Raw genomic sequence first — 19,214 nt, forward strand, 5'->3', positions numbered from 1 at the left:
GATGGGATGATGGGATGTAAAGCCTGTTGAGACAAACTGTTGGTAAAAACGGGCTATACAAATAAAATTGCCTTGTCTTGCATAGACAGACAGAGTGTATCAGACTCCAGAGAGGTGAGTCCTGCACACACTTTGATTTAACACTAGTGTGTGTTCCCTCAGAGCTCTCGGACCGCCCAGACCTCCGGGCACTGGCTTTCTTCAGACCCCTGTCAATCAAACTTCAACAGGTCAACAGGATGTCAGAGAAGGATGCAGAGCAGTGGTGGGTGGTGGAGGAGTGCTCCCCAGTTGTCACATCATCTGACAACAAGTGTCAGAGCATAGAGATGGTGGTGTTCAATGATAAAGTCAGCCCCTCCAGTCTGGGCTTTCTGGCTGGACACGGGTATGTAAACAAGACATCTTCAAGAAATTGTTATCATGATGGTTGTTTGACCTAATTGCATTCTCGTCATAGTCCATGGGCCAGATCAGATATCAGTACCACTCAATGTGGCAAAGGTTACTTATCATTTTTGAAAACATCCATGTCTGTAGATGATATTTTAGTATGATAACCCTTCCTGAGTCACAGCTGTATTAGAGTTATGAGCTGTTGAAATGAACTTCCCCTTGGAAAAAATGCATTTTAGAAGCTGGTACATCTTGGCTTAGGCTCAAATTTAGGATATTGTCAGTGCTTAAAAAATATTGTTTTTGGTAACATTTTAAAGGGAACACCGGGGCTCTTTTAATCACACACATTTCCCCACAATTTCCGCCTAAATCATATACTTTCTTTTAGTCCTGTGATATCAAGGAACATCAGAGACACAAAACACCAACACTGGAACACTCACAGGACTCCAAGGATTCAGGAACTGTACAATATATCCATACTGCTTCATTTGAGGGGTGATTTCCAGTCTTATATTACAGTAAAAGGGCAGTTTTACTTGGAAGTAACTAGAACAAAGTCAGTTAGGTCACAAACTTGTCTTTATACATTTCTTCCAATTAAAATTAAATTAAAAAGAAAATCCAGACCAAGACCAAGACTGGTGCTTTTCCCTAGGCAGGAAATAAGGTCAAAGTTGCTGTGCATTGTAGTGGGATGATATTGGTTCTAAGTAAATCATGAAGACCCCAGTATCCTGGTTGCTACTGTAGACAGCAAAAACCTTGTCAAGATGTTGGTGTACTGTTCATTTGATGTTTCATCTCCACAGATCAGTAAAACAAAATACTTACAGCTTTCCACTCTGCTCCTCCCAACAGCATTGTCGGCCTGTACATGTCAGTGGTGCTGGTCGTTGGAAAGTTTGTCAGGGAATTCTTCAATGGGATCTCCAGGTCCATAATGTATGAAGAACTGCCGTGTGTGGACCGGGTCCTGAAACTCTGTACAGATATTTTTGTGGTCCGCGAGGCAGGAGAGATGGAGCTGGAGGAGACCATGTATGACAAACTCATCTTCCTCTACCGATCTCCAGAGACAATGATCAAGATGAGCAGAGACAAGAAAGACAACTAGGGTTTGACATTGATCTCATGTTAGTGCAGGACGGCGATGGAGCAGCATCTCATTCTGTCCCTTGCAGCTGCAGAGCTAATGTCATTTCATCATGTGTGTAGTTAAAACTGGATTTGTGGTAAAATATGAAGTTAATTAAAAATCACAGTTAACAAGAACTATGTGCAAGATTTGTACCCATATCTGACCTTGCTACTGATCTGAATATTTTTCTTACAAATTACTTACAAAGATTGATCCACCAACATTTTCCATTAGAAGAATTCATACTGATACATTTTATTGATAGATGTATATGTTTCACTTCTGTTCATTTATTTACAGTTAAAGCAGAAGTAAGCGATCCGGTCGTTTTGGCTAATGCTGCGTTCCAGGCAGGCTTTTGAAACCGTAAATTACAGCTTCAAGTCACGACTTAGGACTTTATAGCGTTCCAGGCAACCCACTCGTGTTTTTCTGACCTGTTTTACCTGTGAAAGTCACTATAACGGCCACTCGTAACTACCGACCCGTGAACTCGTACCAGTACGTCTTTTTTTACAGTCTATGTACCAGATCGAACTGGTACAACTTCACAGGTCGGAAAAATACGAGTTGCCTTGAACGCACCATAACAGTCCTCGTCCCTACGTCACCACATTCACACGCATCCCTCGGCTGCACACACAGCCCTGCATGCCGTTCTCTCTCCTCATTGGATAAAACTTGTAGGATACGAGAAAAGTTTTCTCCTCGGCTCAGAGCAGAGCGACTGACAGACCCGTGTTTCGGTCCAAACACTCTAAGTGATTGCTGTCGGAAGATATAACTATTTAAGACTTATAGTAACACAAAAATATCGCTTACTTCTGCTTTAAGTTATAATTTTAAAAAAAGATTAAGATTCACTCAGTCATCAATTCAATCATCTGGACGGCAGTTAAATGCACAAGTGCCTGCTACTTAATCTTTGCTGTTGCAGTTTGTGCCCACTGAGTTATGCATGCCTGATCAGTTGTGGACTCCAGTTAGCTGCTCCCTGACACATTCTTTCAGGTACCAAACCCTTAATATCAGCTCACCTGTAAATACACTACCTGTGTGTATATCTATGTAGACTACTGCAGCAAGAGATTTATATCAAAATAAAAAAAACTGATTAAAGTCAAAATGTTTCAGTGTGTCACTTCTACTGTGCTGACTGGGCAAGTATTCAAGAAAACAACATGTGTTTGGAATTATCACCTTTAATACATTTTAATTACAAAGCAATGGCGAACAATGGAAATATCATTCAGGTCCCCCAGTCAAACAAGTCATCTGGATGTCATCCATCTTTTCTCCTCTTCACTGTGGAGGACAATGACAGGACCTCACCACATCTGGACAAACAATATTATGTTCTCACACCCTGCAGGGAAAACAAAGCAGAATAACAGAAAGATTAAAACATGAAATCCATTAAAATGTTTTCTGCCCTTATTTAACATAGACCTTAACTCCTAAAATGAAGAAAATTGATCGCTTAAGCAAGATTCAAAAATAAGTACAGTAATAAGTAGGACATCATGTGTATCACATCGCTGAGGCCTGTTGTTCGAAACCTAGAAAAGGGATTAAAGGTTGAATATGTAGAATATTTATTAAAAGCTATATTTTTTCAAAAATAATACATCCAGGGGGCCTTTAGAGGGGTACAGAATGAAATTATTGCTTTTCCATTAAAACATTTTTTTTAGTCTGAATTATTATTTTTAATTTTTTTGACGGGCTCGACAATGACTTTCTGTCAACGTTCTGTTTACATTAGTACCTGCCTGTAGCCGACATGTGGCTCAGTTCTCCGCTGTTTCCCTGCCTCCTCCCGGTCGGATGCGTTTGTTTCCAACCAAGCCTTTTTAATAATCAATCGGTGGATGAATGGATTATCATATACTTGTTAGGATGGGTGTATTTGTGTAGTCTTATCTGTCATAAACACGTTTATCGTCGCGGACTCTCGGTGCCAGCGAGCTCCTTTTTTTTTTTTTTTTTTCCAACTTGAGGAGAGCAGTGACAGCGGAGGCTCTGAGGCTCTGAGCAGCAGCGGTGTGGAAGGCAGAGAGCCTCCACTCTCCCTGTAACAAGCTACAAGTCATTTATTATGCTGTTAATGACGGTAAAAATGAAACATAAGGTAAATATCCTGCATAGTTCTCCTCCTGTCTGTCCTCTGATCAGAGCGGAGTCCCTAGCAACGGCCCGTTTTACCTAGCAACGGTCTGGCAATCGACTGCTGGAATTCTTTTTCTGTTGTTGTTCTTGTAATTCTACATAGTCAACCTTTAAGCCGGGATATATTGGTTATCCTGGCTTAATTTAGCCTCAAATTGGTTGTTCAAAAGCAGGTTAACTGTATCCTGGTCAAGTTACTATGGTGATTTATTCTCTGCAGCTAGCGTGCTCCAGACCAGACCAGGCTAACAGCCAGGCTTAGTTGATTCTGTTGTCTTTATCTGTGCAGTCAGCAGTCACTGATCAGAAATCAATGTGTGTCATACAGTTATTCCATGTTCTTATGTATTGGTCTGATTTTTTACACAATACATTTACAATAATCAAAAAACATGAAACATTTACAAAATGTATTGGGCTATGTTTTTTTCATTATTATGCCTATTCATGCGTTTCTTGAATTCCTGTTCCAATTTTCTGAAGGTTTTTTTTTTTTTAATTCTCTATCAAGCTCCATATCCTACAGCTTTCTCTTCTCACACTGAGTCTTTGCATCTGCCAGCGCTGCTTGCTGACTTCCTTTTCCACTTGTCTTGGATTTCTTTATTCTACTTTCAAACAACAGGCAGCAGCCTGGCACTGAAGGAAAAGCAAAGTACAACCAATAACATAAACACATCGTCAGACAGTTATATGTCTGTTTTGATTAATCAATGATATAGAAAACAAACTACTGGAGCAGTAAAGTGACTTTCAGATTGCTTTGTCTAAATACACCAAGACTACTGTGACGTCACAACTGGTCACAAATAGAGCACTGGAATAAGAGAGTAACGACACGCATTGGTCCAATGGAAGCGCCTCCTGATGGAGGAATATGGGTATTGCAAAAGCGCCCAAGAACTGACATCTCTGCATTGTTGGTGAATGAGCAAGTGCAGTATTTTCAATAATTTAAGGACATTTATTGATCACCCACGTTAATAGCATCATTGAGGATCCTTTACAGATAAACATTAACACATAGGCGAGTAAAAAAAACAATTGTCTACATTAAAGCAGAAGTAAGCGGAATGTTTGTGTTAATATAAGTCTTAAATAATTCTATCTTCCGACAGCAATCATTTATATAGAGTGTTTGGTCTGAAACACGGGTCTGTCAGTCACTCTGCTCTACTGTAAGCCGAGGAGAAAACTTTCCTTCTATCCTACAACCTTTATCCAATGAGGAGAGAGAACGGCATAAAGGGGCGGTTCTCTCTGTGTGTGCAGCCAAGGGATGCGCGTGAATGTGGTGACGTAGGGACGAGGGCGGGGACTGCTAACTCCATCTGCTGACAGGAAGTTAGCCAAAACCACCGGATCGCTTACTTCTGCTTTAATGTTTCAATCTACATTTTGTAATAAACAAATTATAAGTATAATTTTATAAGTATAATTTGATATGACCACACCTAAAAACACGGCCGTTTTCATCAATTTACAAGCAAGTGGGCAACACACATACATTGGAGTGAATGGGTTTTCTGGGCTCTTTTGCAATGCCCATATCCTGCCACTAGGGGCGCAAAACCCTTACCACGGGAGTCAATGGTGGTGTCGTTACTCTCTTTTCCAGTGCTCTAGTCACAAACAACCACAGGCATCACACGGACACGATCACTGGTGAAAAGCAAATGCATAGGTTTGCTCAAATACTGAGTAAGATAACAACCATATACTAATATTCTATACATGCTGAATGATGCTTTCTGAAACGAGAAGCTGTCACTTCTTAGCCGTGTCAATGTGGATCAGCAGGGGTCACGGTGATGGCCGTCTGGACATGCTGTCAACCTGCTGTCAACCTGCTGGAGCTGCTGTGTTAAGGGGACTTACGCTATGCTGTCGCCTTGGGTTTGAAGACTTTGACGTTGGCTTCTGCGGCCTTCATCGCTTCTGTCTTGAGCTGCGGCTTCAGCGCTGCCCGCACTGCGCTAGCGCAGATAGCGGAGAAGCGGATGTAGCTGCGGAGAGGACACGCTCGTTAGCTTCATGCTAAAGGGCAAACAACACTGGCAATGACCACTAAAGAAGACACACGTTATCATGTCTCTACTCATACATCATGTTTCTGACGCATTAGCAGCAGAGGCTTTTTTGACGGTAACGTTGCAACGTCGCAGGAGCAGGAGGCTAAAGCTCAGGCTGCAGGCAGCTAGCTAACATTAGCTCTGGTTAGCATGTATCTACGTAAGACCGACACACATGTGTTCAACTATGCAGTAAAGGCAAGAAGTCATTATTAAGAATACTGTGGTTAACAGGAACCACGAGGCCAACACACACGACATAGACGTTAGTGTTTGTGTTACCTTATTCCTGCCTGTCTCCAGTATGCGACCATCTTGGCTGTTGTGTGGCTTCAAGGACAGGTCGAGCTCTGCTGCTGCTGCTTCTTCTTCTGGATTTCCGGCAGGCTGAGGCTGTACGCTATCCAGCTCAACGCTGCCTCCCACAGGTCATAAGACACCAGTTAAAGGGATAGTTCAACATTTTGGCAAATTGGCCCATTGCCATAATCGCTATAGTCATAGCAGTAGGTTCGTTACCATTAATTGTCGGTGTAAGCTATTTTTAGAACGGAGGAGCGGGGCGGCAGGCTGCTCAGGGCTGTGCTATGGAGGCTAAAGGAATTTCTTGGTTTCCCTCATCAAACTCATCAAATACAAAATCCCAAAACTCCAAAACGCTTTCGTGGACAAGTTGTGACCTGCACAATCACCACGCTATGAGATAATAATGGAACGTTACGAAACTGAGCCGTTTTCGAGGTAAATACAGAGTCTGCTTGCTGAAAAACTGTCCCTGAACGCAACGCGCATCAGCGGTTTTGCATGAATTTACCTCTAAAACAGCTCCGTCTCGTAACGTTCCGTTATTATCTCATAGCGTGGTGATTGTGCAGCTCACAACTTGTCCACGACAGCCTGTTGGAGTTGTTGGGTTGTGTATTTGATGAGTTTGATGAGGAAAACCAAGAAATTCCCTTAGCCTCCATAGCGTAGCCCTGAGCAGCCTGCTGCTCTGCTCCACCGTTCTAGAAATAGCTTACACCGACAATTAAAGGTAACAAACCTACTGCTATGACTATAGCGATTATGGCAATGGGCCAATTTGCCAAAATGTTGAACTATCCCTTTAATGTTCTCTATAAGCCAGTAGAGCACTGCCCTCACATTTAGAATCAGATTTTCCTCTTATTCAAAAATAGCTTGCAAAGAAAATACAGACAGACCCAGATCTGACAGATCACAACAGTCTATGACAAGAATAAATATTACTAGAACAATTGGCCACAGTTCTACTTCCCCTCACTCACACAAACCATTTGCATGTTTACAAATCACTTTTAAACAACTTGCCAGACAGCAACCCCCCAATCTCAGTCAACATACATATAACACACTTTTGCTTTTTACAGAAGGTTGCAGAGAAAAAAAAAATGCATTCCTTTCTTCTCTTTTGACCACTCATTCTGCCACTGGATCTTCACCTTTACCCATTTGAACCCATTTTAGTTCTATATTTTCTTTGGCTAAAGATTCTTTCTGACAGCAACTTTATTGCCCTCAACTCCCAAGTGACCCAGTCACCCAGGGCAGGCTCTTTGTCCCTTCATCCAGAGCAGAAAAATCACTCAAATCCATAGTTTCAGAGTTTGCAGTGGTGTGGTGAGTTTATATTATTAGTAATCCGGAAAACGGTGAGCCGAGTGTCACAGAGATCCATGGTAGACTAACCAGGACAGGGGAACAGATATAGGCCTATAGTTAGGGGAGGGGGGGGGGGGGGGGGGGTGGGGGGTCACATGGGGGTATTTGCATCTCAATTCAATCAGACAGGATTGAATTAACAAGAGACATACAACTGAATTATCAAGAGGCAGGGGGAAATCCAAATCTAAAGAGAAACAAAGACAGAGATGAGAAGGTGTGTTGGGGACGGTAGCACCATCTGGCATACAGGACACTGTAATCCCCCCCATCAAGCCAACAGTCACAGCCAACTCTGACTGTGATTGGTCAGCTGCAAAGTGGTCACGGACCTATTGTGAAAGTGTTGAAACGTTCAGTTAAATGCTGCATATTGTCTTCAGGTCACATGTCATGCATGTTGGCATCAGTGAGACGTTCTCCACTGACTCTGCTGTGTGGATGTATAAATAGCTGCTGTACTAGAGGATTACAGAGAGAGCCTCTCACCTGGACTAACACGAGGCTTCAGTACACTTGTAAAGCGATGGTGGATTGTGTCAGGGGCCTCTGGTCACATCTGCACATAAATACAGCACCACAATGAAACCACAATGAAATCAGTCCACCCAAAGAACTTTTAATTCTCCTCAAGGAAATAAAAACTACAATGAAAATATTCTACTGAAGAATTTAAGGTGAATATTGATTTAAGACCAGATATTAGAACAAATGCAATGTTGTCTTACTCACTCTGATGACTGTGTGTGATGATGGAGGTGTCTCTCATTCTAGCAAACACACAGAGTCACCATAAAGTTAGAGCCCAGTTAGACCCAGCTGGTCAATACAGTGAAACATTATATAATAACATTAATGATACTGGGTTGATAATGGGAAATAATGTAAAGAAAAAAATGTAAGATTTCAAGAATTTAAGGATCCATTGATGATTTCCTCTAATAGCTGCATGTTGTTTTATGATCTTTACATGATCCACAATATTTTTCTCAGTGTTCTTTTTTTTCTTTAACAGATCTGATGTATAAAGTGTATTTGCAATTTATCCATTGAATGCACCCAGGCTGTTAACATGTTTATTTCTGCTGTTAAGTCAGTTTGTCATTTTAATATGGCAGTCAATGGAGATTGACATACTGTTGGAGCCACCCTCTAGTGGTCATTAGAGAAATTAGACTTAAGTATAAATCAGTCAAATATTCCCCTTGTGTGAATATTTGTTATAAAGTTACAGTGGATTCTGTGAGTGACAGATCCAGCTTGTTAGCCTTTTTATTTTTTCACATTTTAGAAGATCCATTTTCTGGATTGGCAGTTTGCTGTGCACCTCATCCCGTTATCAAGGAGTTACTCTGATACAATACAAATACCTAAAAACCAGTTGAAACTCAGCTGAACTCTTTTATTTTAATGTCCCATTAGTCTGTTTATAATCAGGTAGGATTTCTGCAAACTCACTTGTATGTTCCTGTCAAGTTCAACAAATTCAGTATTATTCCACTGGATTTTGATTTCCCACCTCCTGAATGTTTCACAGCCATAGAAACTCCATTCAAACATTAAAATGTTCAGCTCAATTATGACAGTATCGGATGTATCAGAGTTGTTGGTGTTTTTTTTGTTTGTTTGTTTGTTTTTATACATGTTATTGTGTTTTTGTGACATGTTTTCATGTGAATGGATGAAGTGTTTAAAATCTCCAGTTTTCCACGACCTGCCATGCTTAATAAGAAATTGATAACATGTCAATGTAATGTTCTTGAATCTTGTCCTATACTTTTCCCCCCAATTATCTTCATTTCATTTCATTTTTAAATGTAGGTTGTTCTAATAAACAGCACGGCAGCTGAGTGAGTGACAAAACAAATCTAGAAGTGGTTCCTTTTCAGTTCTCTTTCTTATTGTGTCAGAGAGTTCATAGTTTATGTCAGTACCTATTTGATCCACTTCTAATACTAACACCAGGATTATTAATCTGTTAATGTATTACTACTGTTTCTTCCTCAGCCAATCAGTGCAGAGATACTCCCGCTCCTCCGGAGGCACGGCATCTCATTTAGAGCCACTTAGTGCTGACGTCACTAATCTGCTTACTGCAGCAGGTGAATGGAGGGAGACTCCCAGAGAGATGTGTTTACACTGATGTGGGACTGAACAACGGGAGAGGAAGCATCATGACCACTTGTTTTTGTCCAGAGACACACTGATCTGATTGATGAGCTGGATTCTGCCTCTGTGTGGAGGACGAAGTCTGTGTTTGTGAGTGGATCTGAGCCGCCGGCATGGAGTGCAGTGGGCAGGTAACTGCTGTGTGATCAGTGCATCACATGTTTGAAAATGACTGACTAGCTGATACAGTGAGAGGTGCTCCTCCACTTTCACAGGTTGTGTGTGTGGCAGGTTCAGAAACAGTATCTGATACAGATCATGGTCCCTCAACCAGTACTGTGTACTAAATCTACATAGGCTAACCCTGATGTTAGAACAGAACACCTTCATTGTGATTTGCGATGTTAAATGCAAAGAAATCTGTTGTGCAACACCTTTAGAAACAACACCTATAGTGTTGAGTGTTTATATTATTGCTACATCTGTCTGCATTAGCTAAGTACTCCCTTTCAGAATGTTTGGAGCAGCTGACAGATGAATTTCCTTCGGGATTGATAAAGTATCTATCTATCTATCTATCTATCTATCTATCTATCTATCTATCTATCTATCTATCTATCTATCTATCTATCTATCTATCTATCTATCTATCTATCTATCTATCTATCTATCTATCTATCTATCTAATCTAGTCACTATTATTATATTATGTATCTTATATATATATACTTGTGGAAGTTATCTGTACATATCTAGTAAATCAAGATATAAGGGCTGTTTAACTATTGCACATTTGCACTTGTGATATAATGATGCTGAAGGAAGCCGGGCTGTGTTTGTTCAGTTCAGCCGTGGCACCTGGATGAATGACTTGTACATGTTGCTGTAAATCTTCCTGCAGAGTTTTGTGGATGGATGGGTTTGTTGCTGTTCTGATCAAACCCCAAGAGACAGTCAAAATGTGTTTGTATCCTATATGTGTGTTTTCAAAGAGATCTGTCTGCCTGTGTGGACTATGTTCGTCAAGAGCAGGTGTAGACTGTGTCATTAGAATACTGTCATGACAGTATCTACCACAAGTAAAAGCCTGCATCTTATTAGGGTTTTATCCAGTAGTTTGTGGGTGGGGGTAATTGTTGGCACCTTATACACAGGTTATTATTTGTTGTGTGCTGTTTTCATTTATTGCAGTGCATCAACATGTGTTTTGGATGTAATGTTATAACGTTGCAGAGTGAAAACAGTATCAGGCAAATAAATGCAGTTGATTAGCAGTACAATGTTTCCTCTAAGATGTTGTAAGTTGTACATCACAGTGGTGTTGCTCTGTTATGACAACAGGTGACGCCTCAGCTGTTGATGGCTGTGGGAACCGCTGTGATTGGCTCTCTACAGTTTGGTTACAACACAGGTGTCATCAACGCTCCTCAGAATGTGAGTATTCTCTCGTGATGCCTAAATCAAGTATCAAATAAAATTGATGATCACATTGGTTATTATAGTAACGTTGTTATATCCAAACATGTAAGGTGTCCACCTAGAACTGAACAGTTGAAACATTCCTGGTGATGCTGTAAGGAAAGTCCAAGGATCACCGGCAGGATTCATCCTCTGAGAACATGAACATCTGCAGTGATGGTGCCAGAGGAGCAGTCAGAGGATCTGTGTCTTACATGTTGAATTCACAAAGCGGTGCTGTGTGTTTTAGATCATTGAGAGTTTCTACAATGAGACGTGGACCAGCAGGTTTTCAGAGCCCATCTCTCAGACCACTCTCACAGCTCTGTGGTCTCTCTCTGTGGCCATCTTCTCTGTGGGAGGGATGTTCGGCTCCTTCTCTGTCGGCCTCTTCGTCAACCGATTTGGCAGGTGTGACTCCTCCCATCTCTAACAGCAATGTTGATACCATCGCCTCAAAAAAAGAAAAGAAAAAGAGAACAACAACACTGATGAATATTCTCTTTTTTTAGGAAGAATTCCATGCTCATGTCCAACGTACTCGCCTTCATTGCTGCTGCGTTCATGGGCTTCTCCAAACTGGCTACTTCCTTTGAAATGCTCATCATTGGCAGGTTCATAGTGGGTCTCTACTCTGGTCTGTCCACTGGCTTTGTGCCCATGTATGTTGAAGAAATCTCACCGACATCACTCCGTGGAGCGTTAGGCACTCTGCATCAGCTTGGTGTAGTGATCGGCATTCTCATGGCCCAGGTGAGATCGACCCCTCATCCCTCAGTTTCCCATCGTCACTGCTTTAAGAATGAATCATTGAATCATATGGAGTGTAATAGTGTTCAAACCCACAATGTCAGATATTATGAGCAGCACTTGGTGTCAGTGGGGAGGAAAAACTTCAACCCCCAAGACATCCAGAAGAAACTATACAAGGAATAAGGCCCAGTTGTTTTATTAGTAGTAAATGTTTCATTTTTTTATTTTATTTTATTTTTTCAGTAATTAGTGGTTTTTGTAAGATACGAGATTCAAAGGGGTAAAAAAAAAAAAGTATTTTATTGAACCAACTAAAAATTAACTGAGCAGTCATACAAAATGTTTTTTCTAACTGTGGTTGCTATAGTTACGGTGATAAACATGGCTTGGCTTGAGCAAAGATACTCTAAAACCGTCTTTAGTCTTTAGTCTTTAGTCTTTAGTTTTAGTATAGTACTTCTTCAACATTCATCAAGACTATTTGTTGTCATGGTTACAATCATGATAATGTGGTTATCTTTGTCGAACAAAATGATGGAAACAGCACAGACTTTCTCATGGGAATCAAATTCTGTCTGTGTCATATGACTGCGCTCTGTCTACCCATCCATCAACCAGAACCTCTTGCTGACATGGACTCTGTTACTCTTCTTACACAATGTCATATTTTTGTTAATTTTATTCCTCTGTTATTTTTTTTCTGATAAATCCCTCTTATTGTTATTTCACCTTATCATTCACACTAATATTCAGTTATTTATTCACTTATCTTTTTTTTTTTTAATCTGCTTTGCTGACTTTTTGACTGTGGATAATTTGCCTGCAGGCCTACAGATGTTTCACATTAAAAGTCTGATGGGGTGTTACTCCTCTCTGTCCAGGTTGGCTTTTACTTGAAAGCTTGAGAGCTTCGTAGCTTAACAACATAATCACAACATAAGGTGATTACAGAATTTGTGAGACTAAGATGGAGTTAACCTACCGTCATCGATTTGATATGATGAAACTGACAGTCATGCAAACTCTTTAGTCAAACTATTTTGAACCTTTGTCCAATTTACCAACACACACATACACATACACACATCAGACCAGCTGCTTAACTGTTTTGTTGTGTTGGTGAGATGCTTCATTTTGCGACAGTGAAATAAATAAATAGATAGATTTATAAAATTTGAATATGATTTATAAAATACTTTGTGGGTTCAATTTATTTATAGGGTTCACTTGGTCTTCCATTGTATATCTTGGCTACAAACACACGTCCTGCGCTCCAAGTGGATTCCAAAAAGCAACCCAGGCACAAAACATCTTAATTGGACTTAGGCCTTAGCCTGATTATTGGCCATAATTAGATTATTGTATCCAGGTTAATTTATCAAGTTCCATGGGTCAGAACAACAAGGCTGTGATGATGTTGATTAGCCTGAACCTGGACTAAAATGATGCTCCTGCTTGTGACAGAATGTAACGCTGTGTGTACTGTACAGTGTGTGTAAACAGTGCATCATGTGTGTATGTTGTGTAGATCTTTGGGATTGAGTCCATCATGGGGAACGCCACCCTGTGGCCCCTCCTGCTGGGTTTCACTGTGCTGCCTGCCGTGCTGCAGTGTGTCCTGCTGCCCCTCTGCCCCGAGAGCCCCCGCTACCTCCTCATCAACTGCAACGAGGAGAGCAAAGCCCGCAGCAGTGAGACACACAAACATGACAAAACACACAATTATGAATAGCACTTACACAGTTTTCTCCACTCAATACCGTAATGACTTGATCTACTACAGCTGTTAGAAAGCTTGACTCAGGGGTGCAGATCCGATGCCAGGATTGGGGGGGACACAAAAGTGATTTTTTTTTGTTTGTTTGTTTGTTTTGCCCATATGCAACTCATACCATGCCGCCATAAATCACAACTCCGCAGACTCTCGGCATATCATTCAAAAAGTACTGTACAGGGAATCCTTTATTATGCTTACCTTTCTTGTTTATTTGTCCTAAACAGCCAACAACGCCAATCACTGCTGTTATATTAGTAAATTATAATTTAAAGGGTCTCGGACATGTAATATCTACTCATGTTCTTATCTTTCACCTCCCGCCGACCCTCCCGGATCCCCAGTTCTTCTCACCATCTTCCTTTTCTCCCAGTGTATGGAACTTTATGCATGATGAATTGATATGGATGAATATCAAAATATGAAGCCCTAAGATTGAGGGGGTCTTTTTTTTTAAAGCCTGCTGGTGTCATCAGTGTCTGTGTAAGAAACTACCCATTCCACATCCCATTCAGAGATGGGATGTGGAGTCAGAAATATTTTTGTCAAACATTATTTGTTCCACCATTTCAATCATTTCTTTTTAGATGTGAGGAACGTGAAGTCTGAAAATACATTTGTTAAATTCTGAATAGTTTCGGGTATTTTTTATTGGGGGGGACAATTCATGTTTTTCAGAAATTGGGGGGGACATGCCCCCCCCGCCCCCCCCCCCCCCCTGGATCTGCACCCATGGCTTGACTGACGACTCAAACTTCTCTCTTCCAGTTCTGGTGAAGCTGCGGGGAACTGACGACGTGAGCGAGGACATGCAGGAGATGCAGGAGGAGAGTCAACAGATGAAGAGGGAGAAGACAGTGACCATCCCTGAGCTGTTCCGCTCCCCCATGTACCGCCAGCCCATCTTTGTTGCCATCATGCTGCAGCTCTCACAGCAGCTTTCTGGAATCAATGCTGTAAGTCACAGGAGCAGAGGAACCACTGGATCCTGAACTCCTGCCACATGGTTCAGTCCAATGAGGGTCAAATCACCCACAGGGTTAGGAGTAGGACACAGACATCTAGCTGCATAGGAATCTCCTCGCAGGCCAACTGGTAGTCCATCACTGCACACTGATTGGATGGATACACTGACCTTTCTGCAGTGCAAAGCTATGGACAGGTTCTAATAAAATCCATGGAGGGAAATCTACAACAAACTCATGAAATAATATTATATATACACATACTAGAACAACTGCTCATTGGTGTCGAGGTGGTCTCATAAAAATGCAACTAGGACCTGGACTGATCAGCTGCAGCAATTGGGAGAGAAGGTGACCTGATGTACTGTCAACTCATTTCATTGTTTTATGTTGACTCCTAAGATACTGACACTGAGATCAAGTCTCAAATCAGAGAGGCCAATTCTTACAGAGACTGGCTTCACAAAGACAGACTGTGTTCTTACAAATAACAAATAGTCAGACTTCACAGAGACTGTGTCCAAATTCATCTGTTGCACACAACAGTTTAGTTCTTCATTATCTCATGTCAGACTGTGACCTGTGTGCCAGGTGGCCACTTCCACCTTGTTGTGAACAAGCCCTCAGTGTCTAGTCTCTAACTCCACACAATCATTCATTATTACACACTAACACCAACTGTTTCCTGTGTAACATTTTTGCCTTTAGGTGTTTTACTACTCAACTGGGATCTTTGAGCGAGCTGGTGTGTCGCAGCCTGTTTATGCGACCATCGGTGCAGGAGTGGTGAACACTGCCTTTACTGTGGTCTCTGTAAGTCACACATCAACCATTATTATCTAAATGTTGGTAACACAGATATGGTCCTGTAACAAGACCCCTCCTCTCCTTTGTAGCTGTTTATTGTGGAGCGAACGGGCAGAAGACCACTTCATCTCATTGGTTTGATGGGAATGGCCGTTTCAGCAATGTTCCTGACGGTTGCCATGGCGCTGTTGGTAAGTGTTTTTTGAGATCACCTTTACCTCATCTATTCAGTTTCTCATATGAAATGAACTGAAAGTATCTGTGACGTGCCATCCTTCAGGACCAGCTCAAATGGATGTCCTACATCAGCATCGTCGCCATCTTCAGCTTTGTAGCATTTTTTGAAATTGGCCCCGGCCCCATTCCCTGGTTCATTGTGGCTGAGCTCTTCAGCCAGGGGCCCCGGCCTGCTGCCATCGCAGTCGCCGGCTTTTCAAACTGGTCAGCCAACTTCTTAGTGGGCATGTGCTTCCAATATGTTGAGGTAAGACAGCTGTTGTCCACAAATGAACCTTCCTAATTATTTAAAGGGATAGTTCACCCAAAATTGAAATTGTGGCTTCTCTGAGTTACAGGGGGTCTCGGCGTAGCAGTGCATATCCATATAACGGTTGCAAATGGATACCAACACCAAAAAACATCCAAATACCTCCATGCTGCTCGTATGTAATGTCCGTCTTGTATTGAAGCCCCGAAATGCGAAATTGTCCCGAAGTCTATATTTCAAGCTTGTTTTGTAGCGGAAGCTTCTCGAAGCTCCTCTTCCCGGTTCGTCAAATTTGGACGAACTGGGAAGAGGACAGACCCTGGTTCGTCCAAATTTGACGAACCGGGAAGAGGAGCTTCCGCTACAAACAAGCTTGAAATATAGACTTATTTAATTTTTTTCGGGACAATTTCGCATTTCGGGGCTTCAATAGAGGGTATGCGTTTACGTCACGTTGCCCTCGGCAACGCCCCGTTCGATCGGACTGAGTGGCAAAACAAGCGTCCCTCAACATGCTGGCGGATAGCGGTGGACTCATAAACTGGATAAAATATCTTATATCAAAACAAATTGATGTCAAAAGGAATCGACAACCAGCTCCCCAAAACTGTCTGCTCCACTGACACTTCCTGTAACACACAGTGTGACCGCGGTACCTGCAGAGTGACTGACAGGCTGCTGTTACTGTGCAGAGGGACGAGATTACAGCTGTTACTGTCGTCCTGACCGTGACTCCCGACACTAAAACACGAGCTGCTTTTATTCTGAAAAACTCTGACCAGTCAAACTGTGTTAGAGGACTAATTTATCTGTCTAAACATCATAACTATGACACCTGAAACTGTAAACACAGCTGATCGATCGAAAAAAATGACCGCTCTAGTGAATTTACTTTCCGTCATTGAGAACAGGTTCTTGAATGTAACTCGGTCAAAGTGAGACGTATCCTCAAGATTTTTAGCAGCTCTGTTAGGTCATGCATGCTTTACATGCTGGCAAAGCTAGACATGTCAGACTTGTGTGGGCTCGGAGAAAATCGCTTCGTTACTTGCTCGTTTTTAAACTTTGGCGGCTCTGCCACTCGTCTTTTTGCCACTCAGTGGACGTTCCACAGCGACTTCCGAGTACCGTGACGTCATGTGCATACCCTCTATACAAGAGGGACATTACATACTAGCAGCATGGAGGTATTTGGATGTTTTTTGGTGTGTCTTGTTGTTATGAAGAGAGTTGGTATCCATTTGCAACCGTTATATGGACATGCACTGCAACGCCGAGACTCCCTGTAACTCAGAGAAGCCACGGAGGACTCTGAAACTTCTCCCAGCCCTTAGTCCACATGAGGGTGAGTAGATAATGAGTGAAATTTCAATTTTGGGTGAACTATCCCTTTAACATGCTGGAGTTCATGCTCACAATTCAAAATCCATCCTATTTTGCCTTGTTTGCAGCAACTCTGTGGCCCGTACGTCTTCATCATCTTCACAGTCCTGCTGCTGGGCTTCTTCGTCTTCACCTACTTCAAGGTACCAGAGACCAAGGGCCGTACCTTCGATGAGATTGCCGCAGGTTTCCGTCAATCAGCTGGTCGTGGTTCTGACAAATACTCTGCTGCTGAAGAGTTCAGCACCCTCAGGGGGGACGACCCCGACCTCTGAGAGCTGCCAAGCTGTACATGCTCACAGTCAAAGCTACCCACTACAATGGGGGTACACTGCAAGAACACTATCAATCTAAAATTTCTTATAAACTACAGTTACAGTCAGCATTACATAAGAGGTTTAGTCTTCAACCAGACTGTAATGTAATGCACTGAGGAAAGGAGATCTGTTTTCAGCTCCGGCTGTGGTGATAAAAGTAAAGGGGGATCTCATAGACTTGTGAGGTGGGCTTTAGACTGTAAATATTATATTGCAATATTCTTATTCACTATAGGCTACTCTCATTTTCTATTTTGGTGTTCAAAGGATCAGGTTTGAAGTGTCAGGTGTAATGCTTAAATATTAGATAAAAACCTTTTGTTGCTCACAATTGTGAAGAGTGAACCATGGGTCACTCATAGGAGGCTACAGTAGTGGAGGGAAACTCTGTTATCAGATTTTTAGCGCATGTTTGTTTGATACAGAAATATATTTTTTGTGGTGCTGATGTTGTGGGTAAAGGTGAGCTCAGAATGAGCACAACACTAAGTGTCACCGTCCATGTGATGGCTGATGTCCGGGCTCTACTGATGTTCACAAGCTGTGTTTCTAGTCTTGGACAGTGAGACCCAATCAGAGAGTGACTGTGGACATTTAAATCTCTGAATTTGTCCAACAATAAATGGAGTCAGCAGCGTTTCCAAAATGCTCTGTTTTTGTGGCTCTAAAACTCTGGAGTAGGAGGCCAAAAGGCTTTTTTTTTGTTTTAAAACATGAATGTAGATGTGTGGATGTAGTCTTTGTTATTGTTGTTGTGTCATGAATCAACACTGTGTAAATGAGCAACTAACATTATGAGAAATTTGTGTCTCATACGGTCTCTCTGTGTCGCTGATCCTGAAGGTTCTGAGCTTCTGAAGGGGGAAACTAAAAACTTTGACCACAGACTCTCACCTGGTCGACTTTGTCCAGTGAATCACTGTGGAGCTCACAGAGAATTAGACACTTATTTATACAACATTAAAGGAAAAGTCTTACATTTTGGAAAATATGCACATGCTCTAAAAGGTGGAGAGACTTAAGATATAACAGATAATGACAATGTCAGTTAACATGATTTAACCAAAACCATATCTCCTCTTATCATAATACATACAGTAATGTTGAGTCAAAGACACTTAAGAATTTATAGTTGAGTTATATAATTTACCCAGTCAATTATTTTATAAATGTCAATATTACGTATTTCAACCTATTTATGTATTTTTCTGGCACAAATGACTTTCATAATATCCTCATTATACCTCTTACTCAGTTACATTTCTATATGTACACTAGAGGGCACAATATTTTATATGTGAATTGTGTTACTTTTGTGTATTGTAATTATTTACCATGCACTCAAAAGGTTTGTTGTTGCAGTTAAACTGTTTCTTCACATGCAGCAAAAGATCTAATCAACTCAATCCATTTAAAGCAAACTGAAGATCACAAAACATCACCGGATATCTTGAACAACTAAGAGCGGATGAATTGTGCTGTGAAGTTGCTGTGATTAACAGAACTATACACTGTAAATAAAAATAAAATATACAAACCCACTGTTCACTGGAATTTTTCCCAATGTGTAATGAGTGACAAAAACAAATGGGAGTGTGTTTACTATGAGTCAATAGGCAACAACAGGCACTGCCAACATGTGCATGGTAGGTAGGCCTACTACAACAACTTTGGCTGATGTAATATTACCCAGACAA

The 19,214-nt window shown here is 41.5% G+C and overlaps 3 protein-coding genes across 3 annotated transcripts in view; 2 read left to right on the forward strand and 1 right to left on the reverse strand.

The window, feature by feature from the left end:
- The window catches only part of LOC146983892 (piezo-type mechanosensitive ion channel component 2), a 151,013-nt gene extending 149,451 nt beyond the window's left edge, over positions 1–1,562 (forward strand). Inside the window, exons 54-55 of the mRNA XM_085783039.1 lie at positions 163–388; positions 1,261–1,562. Of these exons, the coding sequence (XP_085639165.1) occupies positions 163–388; positions 1,261–1,516 (482 nt within the window). The 3' untranslated portion in view covers positions 1,517–1,562. The remainder of the gene's footprint in view (positions 1–162; positions 389–1,260) is intronic.
- Positions 1,563–2,724: 1,162 nt separating this feature from the next.
- Positions 2,725–6,099, reverse strand: atp5f1e (ATP synthase F1 subunit epsilon). Its single transcript, XM_085783043.1, has 3 exons — positions 6,064–6,099; positions 5,588–5,715; positions 2,725–2,906 (listed from the first exon to the last, which is right to left on the reverse strand). Exons 1-2 carry the CDS (start codon positions 6,093–6,095, stop codon positions 5,589–5,591), a joined length of 159 nt encoding a protein of 52 aa, XP_085639169.1. The 5' UTR covers positions 6,096–6,099; the 3' UTR covers positions 2,725–2,906; position 5,588.
- Positions 6,100–9,598: 3,499 nt separating this feature from the next.
- Positions 9,599–17,614, forward strand: LOC146983896 (solute carrier family 2, facilitated glucose transporter member 1-like). Its single transcript, XM_085780718.1, has 10 exons — positions 9,599–9,764; positions 10,915–11,007; positions 11,282–11,442; positions 11,544–11,784; positions 13,313–13,475; positions 14,327–14,514; positions 15,232–15,336; positions 15,420–15,521; positions 15,611–15,814; positions 17,269–17,614. The coding sequence occupies exons 1-10, from the start codon at positions 9,747–9,749 to the stop codon at positions 17,473–17,475; spliced, it is 1,482 nt and encodes a 493-aa protein (XP_085636844.1). The 5' UTR covers positions 9,599–9,746; the 3' UTR covers positions 17,476–17,614.
- Positions 17,615–19,214: the final 1,600 nt, after the last annotated feature.

The sequence above is a fragment of the Trachurus japonicus genome, chromosome 7, assembly GCF_045865225.1.
Source record: "Trachurus japonicus isolate A0001 chromosome 7, Traja_1.0".
Taxonomy (NCBI): domain Eukaryota; kingdom Metazoa; phylum Chordata; class Actinopteri; order Carangiformes; family Carangidae; genus Trachurus; species Trachurus japonicus.